The sequence below is a fragment of the Saccopteryx leptura genome, chromosome 4, assembly GCF_036850995.1.
Source record: "Saccopteryx leptura isolate mSacLep1 chromosome 4, mSacLep1_pri_phased_curated, whole genome shotgun sequence".
Taxonomy (NCBI): Eukaryota; Metazoa; Chordata; class Mammalia; order Chiroptera; family Emballonuridae; genus Saccopteryx; species Saccopteryx leptura.
The window spans coordinates 159,433,820-159,449,812 of NC_089506.1; the positions used below are offsets into that span (position 1 = coordinate 159,433,820).

At 36.8% G+C, this 15,993-nt stretch overlaps 1 protein-coding gene across 1 annotated transcript in view; it reads right to left on the bottom strand.

The window, feature by feature from the left end:
- The window catches only part of SLCO6A1 (solute carrier organic anion transporter family member 6A1), a 109,887-nt gene that overhangs the window by 41,236 nt on the left and 52,658 nt on the right, over positions 1 to 15,993 (bottom strand). Inside the window, exons 8-9 of the mRNA XM_066381969.1 lie at positions 6,293 to 6,488; positions 1,062 to 1,215 (exon numbers count right to left, since the gene is read on the bottom strand). Of these exons, the coding sequence (XP_066238066.1) occupies positions 1,062 to 1,215; positions 6,293 to 6,488 (350 nt within the window). The remainder of the gene's footprint in view (positions 1 to 1,061; positions 1,216 to 6,292; positions 6,489 to 15,993) is intronic.

Genomic DNA, 15,993 nt, shown 5'->3' on the forward strand with positions numbered 1-15,993 from the left:
ACTGGCATCTCACTCAGCACTCCACCATCTTGGCTGCTTTTCCTGGCCTCCTCCACGTGGCCTCCTTCTACTGCTGGCTCTACCCTCTCTGCTCTCTCATGCTAACCTCAGGAACCAAGAGCACAAACTCTCGTTCCGCCCCCATTTTATATTGTAGCTTCACAACCTCTAATCCAATATACAAAATAGGGAAGTCTCTAATACAAAGTCACTTCTCTGAGGCATGATTGGATTGTACCACCCCACATCAAAAAGGGTGGGAAAGGCTTAATCTCAAAACCAAGCCCCAGGCTACAAGGATTCTCAACACACATTAATATCATCTGGGCGACGGCCTCCTCATGGGCAGCGTAATCTTTAACAAAGTGAGCATAATACATTTTATCTGCCCAACAGTTCCCAAAGCCACTTACACATTCTCTGGCTCCACAACCAGGAGTAAACCTTTTTGGTGTGAAAACCCCTCCACCAGTGACATTAGCATAACAATGGCCCTTCCCAAGCAGGGAGGTAATTAGCGATTTCACAGACCAGCACCATTTTTAATAATAACAGTGAGCAAACTCAAAAAACACAAATTTTACAAACTCATTTACCCAACAGAAACCAAACTCGGTGTCATTAGAAAAAAGTGTAAAGTTGGGGTTTTGTGGGGCCCTTCAGAAGTCAGGGCCCAGGGCGGGCACCCGGTGCACCAGTCATTAAATCCACCTCTGGTTATAGTCCATTATTTATTATTTAGCTAATAGCTCTTTGATGGAACTTTGGATATAAGAAAATTAACCTGCAGTCAAACACAAGAAGCTGAGTGGGCAACTTCTCTACATGACAAGAAAAAACCTGTCTGGAGGTTGGTAGAAGGCCTGGGATATAGGAATTCTGATAGTAATGCTCCTCAAAATGAGCAAATAGGGGAATTTTAAAATAAGACATGATTTATGTAAATATCAAAGGACAACATAATTGTTTAATTTTAAGTTATTTGTATTGCTACCATAACATAATCATCCACAAGTTGAACATCTGACATGGGAGGAAAAAACACAATGAAAAATAAGTACCTTTTGATTATTTAATGTTTTAGAATATGTACAGCCTGCAAAGCAAGGAGAAAAATATCGAACATCATTTCTTCCACATACAAGAGAATAAAATTCAGTTGAGCATTTACAATGGGAATTGCAAGGAGCTGTCAGGTTTCCCAACTGACTTGTTCTGTAAAAAAAGAGACTGAATGTAATTATAATGCCATCGCAGTGTACTTATTAGTGTACACATCAAGATATCAATGAGATCCATAAAAATGTTTTAAAATAATTTTAACAGCTTTATTAAGGTATAACTGATATACTATAGACTGTACATGTTTAAAATTTACAACTTGAAATTTTTGATATATGTATACGCTTATGAAATCATTATCACAATCATGTTAACAAACATAATCATCATCCTCAAAAAGTTTCCCAAGGCTCCTTTGTAATTCTTCCACCCCCTTGCATCTTCTGACCTACGTTTTTTGTCACTATTCATCAGTTCGCATTTCATAGCATTTTGTGAAATAAAATACAATAATATGCAGTTTCTTCGTCTGGCTTCTTTCATGCCATTGAATTTTATTATATATAGTCTCTGTATGATAGTATACCTACATTCATGTCTCTTGAGTAAATATTAAGGGGTAGATGTTTGGATGATATGATAGGTGTTCAATTAACTTTTTAAGAAACTGTCAGTTTTCTATAGTGGTTGTAATATTTTACATTGCCAACCGCAGTGTATAACCTTCACTTGCTCTCTGCATTTCTCATCAACACTTGGTTTGGTCCGTCTTTTTAATTTTAGACATTCTGACAAGAGATATAGTAGTTTTATATTGTGGTTTGTAATATGAATTTTTCTAACAACAATGATGCTGAATATCTTTTATCATATGGATATTTAAGTATTTTTTTCTCAGTACAAATGCTAATGATATAGTATATTTTTTTGCTTATTTTTTATTGATTTAAACTTATTGTGTTTACATATATTAAAGTGTCCCACCGAATACATCTCTCCCGCCCCCATGTTCACTTCAACATAACCCCTTGCCCCTCTCCCCTCCAGCATTTGCTTTTCTGCTCTCTATAACGCTATGTTATATATTTATAACTTCATCAAACTCTTTCCCTTCTCTGATCCCATCCTCTCATCCCCTTTCCCTCTGGTCCCTTGATCCTGCCTCTGCCTCTAATCTGTCCTCAGTTTATATTTTTCATTGGATTCCTCAAATGAGTGAGGTCATATAATATTTTTCTTCTCTGCCTGGCTTATTTCACTTAAAATAATAGTTTCCAGATCCATCCATGTTGTCACAAAAAGACTTCCTTCTTTTTCGTGACCCCATAGTATTCCATTGTGTATATATACCACTGCTTCTTAATCCACTCGTAAACTGAGAGACACTTGGACCATTTCCAGATCTTGGCTATTATAAACAATGCTGCCATAAACATAGGGGTGCATTTCTTCTTTTGAATCAGTGATATGGTGTTCTTGGGATATATTCCTAAAAGTGGGATGGCTGGGTCAAAAGGCAGTTCCATTTTTAATTTTTTGAGGAATCTCCATACTGTTTTCCACAGTGGCTGCACCAGTCTGCATTCCCACCAGCAGTGCAGGAAGGTTCCCTTTTCTCCACATCCTCGCCAGCCAGCACTTATTCTGTGTTGTTTTGTTGATGAGCGCCATTCTGACTGGTGTGAAGTGATATCTCATTGTGGTTTTAATTTGCATTTCTCTAATGATTAGTGATGTTGAACATTTTCTCATATGCCTATTGGCCATCTGTATGTCCTCTTTGGAGAAGTGTGTATTCATTTCTTTTGCCCATTTTTTGATTGGATTGTTTATCTTTCTGTTGTTGAGTTTTACAAGTTCTTTATAAATTTTGGTTATTAACCCCTTATCAGATGTATTGTCGAATATGTTCTCCTATCATGTGTTTTGTCTTTCTATTTTGTTCATATTGTCTTTAGCTCTATCAAAGCTTTTTAGTTTGATATAGTCTCATTTGTTTATCCTGCCCTTTATTTCACTTGCCCATGGAGATAAATCAGCAAATATATTGCTGCAAGAGATGTTGGAGCACTTACTGCTTATGTTTTCTTCTAAAATGCTTATGGTTTTCCAACTTACATTTAAGTATTTTATACATTTTGAATTTATTTTTGTGAATGGTGTAAGTTGGTGGTCTAGTTTCATATTTTTGCATGTAGCTGTCCAATTTTCCCAACACCATTTGATAAAGAGATTGTCTTTACTCCATTGTATGCCCTTACCTCCTTTGTCAAATATCAATTGTCCATAAAGGTGTGGGTTTGTTTCTGGATTCTCTGTTCTGTTCCATTGATCTATATGCCTGTTCTTATGCCAGTACCAGGTTGTTTTGAGTATAATGGCCTTGTAGTATGAATTGATATCAGGAAGTGTGATACCACCCACTTTATTCTTCTTTTTCTAGATTGCTGAGGCTATTCGTGTTCTTTTTTGGTTCCATATAAATTTTTGGAATATGTACTCTATATCTTTGAAATATGTCATTGATATTTTAATTGGTATTGCATTGAATTTATAAATTGTTTTGGGTAATATAAACATTTTAATAGTGTTTATTGTTCCTATCCATGAACATAGTATATGCTTCCACTTGTTTGTATCTTTCTTGATTTCTTTTATCAATGTTTTATAATTTTCTAAGTATAAATCATTAACCTCCTTGGTTAAATTTACTCCTAGGTACTTTATTTTTTTTGTTGCAATAGTGACCCATGTAGAGTTGAAAATATACATATAACTTAAGTTGACACTGTATATATCGATTTCCAACTTGGATCAAAAATACTATTTTCCAGCCCTGGCCAATTGGCGCAGTGGTAGAGCACTGACCCAGTGTGTGTAAAGTTCTGGGTTCAATTTCCAGGTAGGGGACATAGAAGAAGTGACTATCTGCTTTTCCTCTTTCTCCATCTCACTCTCTCTCTCTCTTCCGCTCTCACAGTCATGGCTTGATTGATTCGAGCATGTGGGTCTCAAGTGCTGAGGATGGTTCTGTGGAGCTTCCACCTCAGGCATTAAAAATAGCTCAGTTGCAAGCATTAGCCCCAGATATGCAGAGCATTGATCCCAAACAGTAGTTGCTGAGTGGATCTTGGTTGGGGAGCATGAGGCAGTCTGTCTCATTATCTCCTCATCTCTCATTAAAATATGATACACACACACACACACACACACACACACACACACACACACATTACTTTACATCCACAGTTGGTAATCCATGGATGTGAAATTCAGGAACACAAAGGGTTGACTGTATATTTATTGAAAATAATATACAGTCAATGGGCCCACACAGTGCAAACCAATGTTACTCAATAACTGGATTCCTTATTGGTCCATACTATCATCTATTTTGTCTCACAGTTTTGGGCCATGTCCTTGGCCTTTTGGTAATTTTTTTTTAAATGCAAGATATTTGCCTAAGATAATTTATAGCTCTGCATACTATTGTTTGTTCAGAGTGCTGGGTCTTTCTTTCTGCTGCTAGGTAGAGTACTGGCCAATCACATCAACCTGAGTAGAGACCTAATTAACTTCTGTCTAGGCTGTTGTAAGGCCAGGGGCCACTTCCATCATGGCCATGTGCATGCAGGTTCACATTACTTTCGGGCAGATGGTAAAAAAACGCAGAGCCAAAAAAATGGCAGGCCATTCCTTTATTCTAGCCTCACAACCAGCCGGCAAGTAAAAAACAGTGAGAGAAAAACACTTCCTTTTCTATTCAGGGCTCTCAAAGCCACTGACTCATCTAGTTTTTCCTAGAATCAAAGGCCCCCACCAGTCTAAGTCACCTCTGGTTCCCCATCTGCTAACATGGCTTCTTACTCTGCAAAACTGGCTTCTCTCTCCTTCCCTTCCATCTTGGCTTCTTCCTCTTCTCCTTCTTTCTTTTTCTAAAAACTACCTGGGCTCACAAAGACCCCTCCTCTAGCATATATTAGCATAACAATGGCCCTTCCCACACAGTAAGGTAATTAGCAGTTTCACCTGGGCAGTGCCATTCACATGGGCAGCTCCATTTTTAACAATAAAAGTGAGCAAACTCAGAAAATACAGACTTTACAAACTCATTTGCCCAACAGCTATAGTATCATAGAAAGGCCCTTACTCCTAGGTCTTAGCCTTTCAGATGAGTTCACCAAAGTTCCTCTCACTAGCACATTTTAACCTCCCCAGAACATTGATCTTTTACATTAAGAGCATCATAATTCTGCTGAAAATTTTCTATGCTTTTTATTAGATTCTGCTTGATTTCAACCTCTTAGCTTCCTAATTCAACAAATATGTCAAGTAAAAGCCCAATACCTGTATAGTATTATCTCATTTGTCTACCTTCCTCTTTTTCTGATCCCCTACCCTGTCCATGTTCTAATTTTTGTCTCTTTACACTCATAGGCCTGTCAAAAATTTGTGCTGGTTTCTTATTATCTTAGTAGATGCTTTTTGCCCAAATCCTTTTTCCAAACTCTTCTTACCAATGTCCAGAATTAGCAAATATGTTCAGGAAGTTCCTTTACCTGTTTCAGGATTTTGGCTTTTAAATTCCTACTTGTCTAAGTAGCTTTTAAACAAACCTTTTAAAACTTTATTCAGCTTCTCTAGTTCTTTTTAGTGGGCACATTGGTCTGCCATGTGCTACTCCATTTGTAGCTGGAAGCGGAAGTCTTATTTTCTTGTTTTATTTGCTCAGTACTTTGGTTTCCAATTCCAGTTATTTTCCTCTATATTTAACATCAGACTCTGCCCAGTTCTTTGAATTTTTGCATGCTTAGCTGAAAGGAAACATTATTCATGCATACTTTCAGATATACTTCAGTTCCATTCTTTGATATCTTTAAGAAGGCAGGCATACCAATTCAAGAACACAAACTAAGGCTAACTTTGTACAGATAGTACTGTCGCCATGTTGCTAGCCACTTTAATAAGAATTCTACTTCTAGGTTCTGAATCATTTCAATGTGTTTTTTCTTTAGTACTTTATGAATTCATCAGCAATCATATAGCAAGCTATCATTATTATACTTCTTCCCTTAATATGAAAGGTTAAACTATGCTTTATATTTCTTAATATGTTCAATAATCCCAAGAGTGATAAAGATAAAAGTTACTGGATAAATAATCATTAAATGACTAAGAAATACATTGTTGGGTTTGGAGGTAAATATATAATGCATAAAATTATATTTACCCGCTATAGTTTTCACTGATTCCAGCAAAAGGTTCTGGTTCACAGCGTACAAGTAATGAAAACACAAGCAGTACAAGTGACATTGCAGATGTAACAATTATAAATCTCATAAAGCCTTTACAATCCATACGTAACTTGGAAACAATGATGCCTCCCAAAAGCTGGCTAAGTGCAGCTCCTGGAATTAAAACAAGTCCTGAAAGAAGAAAGGAGGAAGAGAAAACACAATAAAAAATAATTAACAAAAGGTAGTACAGAAAATTTATACAAGATGCTATCTCCTCTGCTCTAAACATACAACAAACATAGATTTAAATAAAAAGACAGAGAGAAAACTTGAAGGCATGATAATCATCTCAACAAACCCAAATCTTAAAATTAATACAAATTTGTGATTGAGGCTGAAGTTATAGGTCTAATGGACCTGAGCTGGTAAAATTTTCTGCTATGTAGTAACAATGCATGGATAAACCCAAAACTAATCCATGCAAAATAGATGAGAACTGTCTTATTGAGAACTATTATTGAACAGATGCCTAGATATTTATGGTTTATAGAAAAAGATATGCTCAGAGTGACAAGAGTTCACAAACAGGAATTTGTTACCAAGATTAAAACCAAGCTACCCACTGCTTCTGTGAATGCATGTGCAATACCAACAACCTCATCACAAAATGAGACTCCAAAATAGCCATTATGAGATATAGCTTTCTCTTCCACGAAGCCTAAGGGATCAGAAATAGTAAGCACAATAAGGAAAAAGAGGAGGGGAAGAAATATAGTTTAAAAATACTTAATCAGATGAAGATAGCAGTTATTCCACGCATTGATATAATCTCCTCTGCACCAAACATAGAAATGGTAGATTTAAATAGGAAAATAGGAAGAGAAATATAAGGTAAAAACAAACAAACAAAACTATTAAAACTTGATTACATTTAAATCATAGACTTGTCTGGTGGACTTGTAAATAATTTTAGAATGCTCCCAAAGATTAATGACACTATAACATCCATAAAAATGAAGAAATAAAATAATAAGAGAAAGTAATAAAAAATGAGAGCAATTGAATAAAAAAAGAATAAATAAGAAACCCATATATTTAAAAATATAATTGTTAAAATAAAAACTCAAATCTCAGACTAGAGACATTTGAAAAGTGAATTAATAAGTTAGAAGAAAACATATTATTCATCCAGTATGTAATTTTAAAAAAAGAGTATAAGGAGAATAACTAAAAGAAGCATTTAAAAGGCAATGAGTACAGTGGAGATTTTTTTTTTTTTTTTACAGAGATAGAGAGAGAGAGTCAGAGAGAGGGATAGATAGGGACAGACCGGAACAGAGAGAGATGAGAAGCATCAATCAGTTTTACGTTGCAACACCTTAGTTGTTCATTGATTGCTTTCTCATATGTGCCTTGACTGCGGACCTTTAGCAGACCGAGTAACCCCTTGCTTGAGCCAGAGATCTTGGGTCCAAGCTGGTGAACTTTTGCTCAAACCAGATGAGCCCCCGCTCAAGCTGGCGACCTCAGGGTCTCAAACCTGGGTCTTCCGCATCCCAGTTTGATGCTCTATCCACTGCACCATCTCCTGGTCAGGCTAGAGAAATTTGATATACATGATCTCAGCAAGATGATGGGCAAATTCAAAAATAGTAAGCTATAGTGATAGTATACTTCTCCCAAAATTAGGGGATATTTTAAAATGAATATGAAGCAATAAAATATACCTAATTTTGTGAGCAGTGTATATATCCCTTATATGATGTGGTGAAAATTGCATGTTACCTCTGTGGTCTTCCTTTCAAAATCCATGATTCTGTTTAATCATGAGAAAAACATTAAACAATTCTCAATTGAGGAACATTCTTAAAAAATACCTGGAAAGCACTCCTTAAAACTGTCAAAGTCGCCTGACCTGTGGTGGTACAGTGGATAAAGCGTTGACCTGGAAATGCTGAGGTCGCCGGTTAGAAACCCTGGGCTTGCCTGGTTGATGCTTCCAGCTCCAACCCCCCTTCTCTCTCTGTCTCTCTCCTCTCTCTCTCTGTCTCTCCCTGTCCTCTCTAAAAAAATGAATAAATAAAAAAATTTTTAAAAAAACAACAAAACTGTCAAAGTCATCAAAAACAAAAGAAGACTGAGAAGTTGTCATACCCAAAGAGAGTCTAAGGGGACATGAGAACTAAATATAATGTGGATGAGATCCTGGAACAGAAAAAGAATATTATGTAAAAGTTAAGAAAATCTAAATAAAATGTTGACTTTAGTTAGTAATAACGTACTGATACTGATCCATTAATTCTAACGAATCTACCACACTAACATAATATATTAACAAAAAGGAACCTAGGCATGAAATATATAAAAACTCTGTACTGTCTTCAATTTATTTTTCTGTAAATATAGAACAATTCAAAAAACAAAAGTTTGTTTTAAAAGACAATGATAATAGGATAAGAAGCCTCACAAAATATTTTATAGCAGTCTTAAAAAATGTAATGGAAGGTATACCAGAAAAACAGTATTGAAAAATTGGAACTGAGAATAAAAATTTTTCATAATTAAAGAAGTATTAGTCCTGGGGATAAAAGTACACTTCAACTACTGAGGAGTAAAAAATAAATAATTAATTAAATCCATCTTGCACAAAAGGAAATAAGCTAAAGAAATTCATAACATCGACAAAAACAAAAATTATAAAAGCTTCCAGAGAGCCTGCTATTTACAAGAGAATAATAAGTATAACTAGTCTTTTTAAAGATAAAAATAACCTGACCAGGTGGCGGCAGAGTGGATAGAACGTAAGAATGGGATGCAGAGGACCCAGGTTTGAAGCCTTGAGGTGGCCGGCTTGAGTGCCAGCTCATCCAGCTTGAGTGCAAGGTCGCTGGCTTGAGTATGAGATCATAGACATGACCTCATGGTCACTGGCTTGAGCCCAAAGGATGCTGGCTTGAAGCCCAAGGTTGCTGGCTTGAGCAAGGGGCTCACTCTGCTGTAGCCCCCTGGTCAAGGCACATATGAGAAAGCAATCAGTGAACAGCTAAAGTGTCACAATGAAGAACTGATGCTTCTCATCTCTCTCCCTTCTTGTCTGTCTGTCCCTATCTGTCCCTCTCTGACTCTGCAAAAAAAAAAAAAAAAAAAAAAGAACAAAACATTGTCTGCACTCTAGAAGCCCTCTTCATATTTCCTCAAATTCAATAACCCAAAAGGGTTAGTTTTGTTTACTTTTGAAATAGGTATATCAGGTCAAAATTATGCAAGTGGAATATGGCAGTGCATATTCATATATGTTTGGTTTCTTTCTTTCAACATTATGTTTGTATGATTCATGAATGTTTTATGTAGTTGTATACTGTCTGTCTGTCACTCTCTCTGTCTCTCTCTTTGTCTCTGTCTAAAAAAAAAAAGATAAAAATAATAACCTAGATAAAGACATTTGCACCTGCATACACACGCTCCTGAAAACTAGGGTTAGTGAATTGTCAGAGGGATACTTTAATCTCCTAAAGCAATTGAAGGAGATAAAATGAATAAAAAATGAGTTCACTGAGAGAAGACAGGATAGTAGGAAAAAATAAAAATAAACAAATAGAAGGCCAATAAACAAAAATAATACAAATAAGTTAAAATTACTTAAGTAAATTTTTTTGTGACAGAGATAGAGAGAGACAAAGAGAAACAGAGAGAGGAATAGACAGACTGAAAGGGAGAGAGATAAGAAGGATCAATTCTTTGTTGCAGCACCTTAGTTTCTCAGTGATTGCTTTCTCATATGTGCCTTGACTAGGGGGCTACAGCAGAGCAAGTGACCCCTTGCTCAAGCCAGCGACCTTGTGTTCAAGCTGGTGAGCCTTGTTCAAACCAGATGAGCCTGTGCTCAAAATGACGACTTCGGGAGTTTGAACCTGGGTCCTCCACGTCTCAGTCCAATGCTCTATCCACTGAACCACCGCCTGGTCAGGCACTTAAGTAAATTAATAACCACAATAATACTAAATAAATAAAATTATACTATTAAAAAGACATTATCAAATTGGATATTTTTTAAAAAGCAAGGTTTGAAAATAAAGAAATGAAAAAATATGTATCATGAAAATAGATCATGACATTGTATAAAATAATTATGTAAAAGTTGCCCAGATTTCAAGAAAAGTAAAAATCCAAAAAAAATTAGTATTTCAATCAGCTTTCTCAAAACAGATTTAGCTTATACTATTTTTAAAGGTATTGAAAATATTAATTGATTTGAACAATCAGTTATTTTAAAAGAGAAACAAAAGTATATATTTAGCAACTAAAAATCTCACTCATTCATGGTTTAAATAAAAATGTGATGATGAAATTTAAAAATACTTAGAAATGAACAATAATAAATTTATATTTAAATGTATGAGATGTAATTTAAAAAATCTATAAGCAATGATAACTCCTCCATGTTGTTAGGAGAATTAAATAAGTTAATAAAATGTCTTAGAACAGTATCTAATCACAGAGTAAATATATGTGTTTATTAAAAGGTAGATATTTATAGAAAAATTCATTTATTAGAAAGCAAAAAGGTACAGAGTAGGGGAAACATTTATCAAGAAAATTATGAGCACTGGAACTGAATCAAGAGACTTCAGAGGGTAAGCAATAAGCCTGCAGGTAAGGATGTCAAGAAGAAGCAAAGCATATTTTACCCCAGAATCACCAAAGTTGTGGGTAATAAGATACCAACAAAAACAAGAGTGAGGTAGGGTTAAAAATAAGAGGATGGCAGTGTATATAAAATGTTTGATCATCAAAATTCCTATGCCCACCTACATGCCAAATGAATGACCAAGATGACTAGATTATTCAGTTTAAACTTGACAACTGTAGATTTGGGAAAACGGTAAACAGAAAACTGAGAGCTGAACTCAGGTAAAAAAACATTGACTGTCAGGCTTATTGCCATAAGTAATAAGAAAATACTGGATATTGGGAGTTCAACAATCATATAGCTCGGTCCTTAAAAGGCCACCCTAAAAGGAAACAAATCAGGCCCTGGCCAAGAGCATCAGCATGGCGTGTGAAAGTCCCGGGTCTGATTCCCAGTCAGGGCACACAGGAGAAGTGCCCATATGCTTCTCTACCCTTCCCCCTCTCCTTCCTCTCTGTTTCTCTCTTTTTCTCCAGCAGCCAAGGCTCCATTGGAGCAAAGTTGGCCCGGGTGCTGAGATTGGCTCCATGGCTTCCATCTCAGGCATTAGAATGGTTCTGGTTGCAACAGAGCAACGCCCCACATGGGCAGAGCATCGCCCCCTGGTGGGCATGCCAGGTGGATCTCGTTTGGGCGTGTGTAGGAGTCTGTCCGACTGCTTCCCTGCTTTTAACTTCAGAAAAATACAAAAAAAAAAAAAAAAAGGAAACAAAACAGTTGAAAATTCAACTAGAATGCATAGAATTCCCAATCAACTTTTTTTAATGACACTCTTAACTGACTGAGCTAACTGTCCAGTGCCCCAATCAACTTTTTATGTAAATATGTCATTGGTGTAGAAAAAAGTATACAAATCACAACTATACATAGTGATGAATTTTCAAAGTGAACATGATATATGTAACCACTACCCAGGCCAAAAATTGAACATTACTAGAAGATCCAGAGGCTATTTCATGCACTTACTGAATTTTATAACATATGGTCATAAAGTATGCATACATTATGCCTTCATATATTCAGCATGATGTTTGAAAAATTCACCCATATTTTTGTGGATAATGAAAGATCAAATCTTCTCATTGCTAGTACAGTATATATGTCTACACCACAACTTATTTGTTTGTTGTAATGTGAATTGTGTTTCTATTTTAAAAATTCATGTACATGTTTTGTGAACATTTTCATTTCTGTTGAGCATATTCCTAAGAAAGGAACTTATGTTGGGAACGTGACTAGGAGAAAAATTTCTGGGTCAGGGGATATGTTTATATTCAGATATTTATGATATTGCCAAACAGATTTATAACATGGTAAATCAGTTTATGCTCTCACCAGTAGAAGAAGAAACACCAATAGCTCCACATCCATACCAACATCTGTCTCTCTCTTTTTCACTTTAGGTATTTTGGTAAATAGGTAGTATTACTATTACATTGTAGCATTTCTCTGAAAACCATTGAAGGTGAGTACATTTTCATATGAATATTGGCCAACTGATAAATCATCTTATATATAAGGTGTTCAAGTCTTTTGTTCATTATTATGGATTATTTGCCTTTTTATTATTGTCAAATACTTTTACATATCTGCATACAAGTCCTTTGTAGAAGTATTTCTATTAAAAGATTTTCATTCTTGCACTCACACTCATTTTTAAATTTTTTTATTAATTTTAATTTATTGTGTTAACATGAATTCAAATGTCCCACTCAATATAACACCCTCACCCCCATCCCTCTGTCCCCCTTTATCCCTCCTCTGCCACCTCCCCCTAACTACCTCCCCCCTTCCCTTGGGGATTTACCTATATCTATATGTTTTGTAAATATAATTTCTCTAATCCCTTCCCCTTCTCTGATCCTATCCCCTCCTCCCCTTCCCTCTGACAGTTGTCTCTCTGCTCCCTGTGACCCTGCCTTTGCCTCTATTCCATTCTTCAGGCATTTGCACTCTACACTTACAGTTGTGAGCTGAAATTCTTCATTTTAGTGTAATATCATTTATTTCATTCTTTATTGTTATGTGATTTATGTCCTATTTTTAAAATCTTTGCCTTCTCTAAGGCCATGAAGATCTTTTCTTATACCTTATTCTAAAAAAGCTTTATTGTTTTATCATTCACATTGAGATCTATAATTCATCTAGAATTTGTATTTGTGTATGTAATGAGGTAGAGGTCAAGATTTATCTTTTTTCATAAGGGTGTATAATTGGCCTAATATCACCAATATTTAATTAACTCAGGTTTTTTTGATACATTTTAAAATTATGTTGGTGAGGGCATACATATACCTAACTATGTGTAGTACCCACATTAGGGAATCCAAATCTCCAAATATTTTATAGTGGATAGTAATCATGCTTGCCTTTTGAGCCAGAGGGAGATGTTATTTTTTTTATTTAAAAATATTTTTATTTATTGATTTTTAGACAAAGAGGAAGAAAGAGAGATAGTGAAAGAGAGAAACATAGAATTGTTGTTCCACTTGTTCATGCTATTCTTGGTTGATTCTTGTATGTGCCCTCATCCAGGATCAAACCTGAAACCTTGGAATGTCAGGAAGATGCTTTAAGCAAGTGTGCTACCAGGTTTGGGTCGTGAGATGTTATTTTTATTTATTTATTTATTTTTTTTTTCTGAAGCTGGAAACGGGGAGAGACAGACTCCCGCATGCGCCCAACCGGGCGGGATCCACCCGGCACGCCCACCAGGGGGCGACACTCTGCCCACTAGGGGGAGATGCTCTGCCCCTCCGGGGCGTCGCTCTGTCGCGACCAGAGCCACTCTAGCACCTGGGGCAGAGGCCAAGGAGCCATCCCCAGCGCCTGGGCCATCTTTGCTCCAATGGAGCCTCGCTGCGGGAGGGGAAGAGAGAGACAGAGAGGAAGGAGAGGGGGAGGGGTGGAGAAGCAGATGGACGCTTCTCCTGTGTGCCCTGGCCAGGAATCGAACCCAGGACTTCTGCACGCCAGGCCAATGCTCTACCACTGAGCCAACCGGCCAGGGCTAGATGTTATTTTTATTATATTTGACAGCAAGTGTGTCTTCTCTTAGTTTAAGATGGGACATTATCTCTGTCTTTCAATACTAAGCAAACCTGCTCTTGCTCTCAAGGAGGACTCTATCTCTATTATCAAACACTGTTCACACTGTACAAAGACCCTTGGAAATATGAATCACAGAGTAATAAGTACTTCTGCTTGTAGGATATATAGCACCAGAGGCTAAGGGAGAATTGCTGTTCAATAAATAGTGATTATTACATATATATAAGTAAAGATTGGCAGGTTGAGGGAGAAGATCCCTTAATTTATATACAAGAGGCACTCCTTAAATATGAATACATGAAAAGGTTAAAAGTCAAAGGACAGAAAAAAATGGTACTGTACGAATACTAACCAAAATAAAAGGTGGTGTAACTACAGTAATTTTAAATATAGCATTCTTCAAAGCAAGAGGCATTCCTAAGTATAAAAAGAGATTACTCCTATAATGCAACCCATTGTATGTGCAGATGTCACTGGCTCTTCTTCATGTCTCTTGTGGACTGGGACTCAGAAAACTCATACATACACATACATACACACACACTCACACATACATGCACACACACTCATGCAAACACACACTCACACACACAAACACACACACTCATGCAAACACACACACACACACAGATATTCTAGCTACTGCTATTGCTCATTCACACACTTTCCTTCATTTATGAACAAGGAGTTTTATGCCTTCTGCTAGCATCCACAAAACTATGTTAGAATAATATTTTTGCTTTTAAATAGAGTAAAATCTAATCCCTTCACAGATCTTAGCACTTTTGGTGACAAAGATGGGACACTGACAGAGACATGGCTTTATGAAGGATGAAGAATGACAGCCTCGTAGACCAAGTAACAGGATTTGACAGTACTGAACAATACAGAATCGATAATGAACATGCTGATTTTTGCCTATTAATGGTGAAGAACTGGAGAGGTGGCTGCATGCTGAAGTAGACTTAAAGACAGGACCACAGAAGATACACGGTAGATATTAACTCTCTTGCAGGCAAAAAGACTTCCTCACAAATCTGACCATCAGCCTCTGATTTGCCCCATGTTAACAGCTAAGATACAACCTGGTTGAATAGAGGATTCCTCCTGATTTCAGACAACAGTTACAGAAATGTGCAACTCCATTGAGTGTGAAAGGAGAGGAATTTATAACTACTGAGGACAGGAACTGGTGCATAATTAGAAGTTTATCTGATTTGTTTGGTTGGTAATGGAAAAGAGCGCATAACTGCTTGTTAAGGTGAAATGGCAGTAGCTGGGGGGCTGTCTGCTGGCTATAATGAAATTTATGGCACAGACTGATGGTACTTAATATGCTTTCCTGGACATTGCCATATCTTTCCTTTCTATACCATTAGCACACACAAAGACCAATTCTCATTGATGCTGCAAGGCCACAAATTCACATTTGCAGTACTCCCTCAGAGGTACCTAAACTCATCAGCCGTTCACTACAAGAACATGGGTCAGCATTTGTTGTGACTACCACTATGCTCTGATGCCCAGCACTTTCACTGATAGATGATATCCAGTTGGCTGGAGGTTCAGAAGCTGCAGACTCAATGGCTATGACTTTGGTGTTACCACACCTTCATCAGGGAGGGTGACTGAGAAAGCCCAAAAAAACGGAGATGATAGATTCATAATATCCAATCCCTCAGGCAGTTAAGGAAAAATAGTTGTCTCCTTTTCCCCCAACCAAAAGGCAGCCTAACATCACTTTGGACCCTCAGAATTGTAGATGTAAATTACTAACTTGGGCATTCCACATGGTCTTTCCTAATAGCTAAGCCACAGACCTATACTGGAAGCTAATAAACAAGCTGTGGCACACTCCCTGCTTTGAGGTAGCACAAACCTAATGGCTCATTTGAGCTACAAGTCTCCAGGACTGATGATTTTGTGTGCTGGAACCTCTGGAAAAGGGTGGCA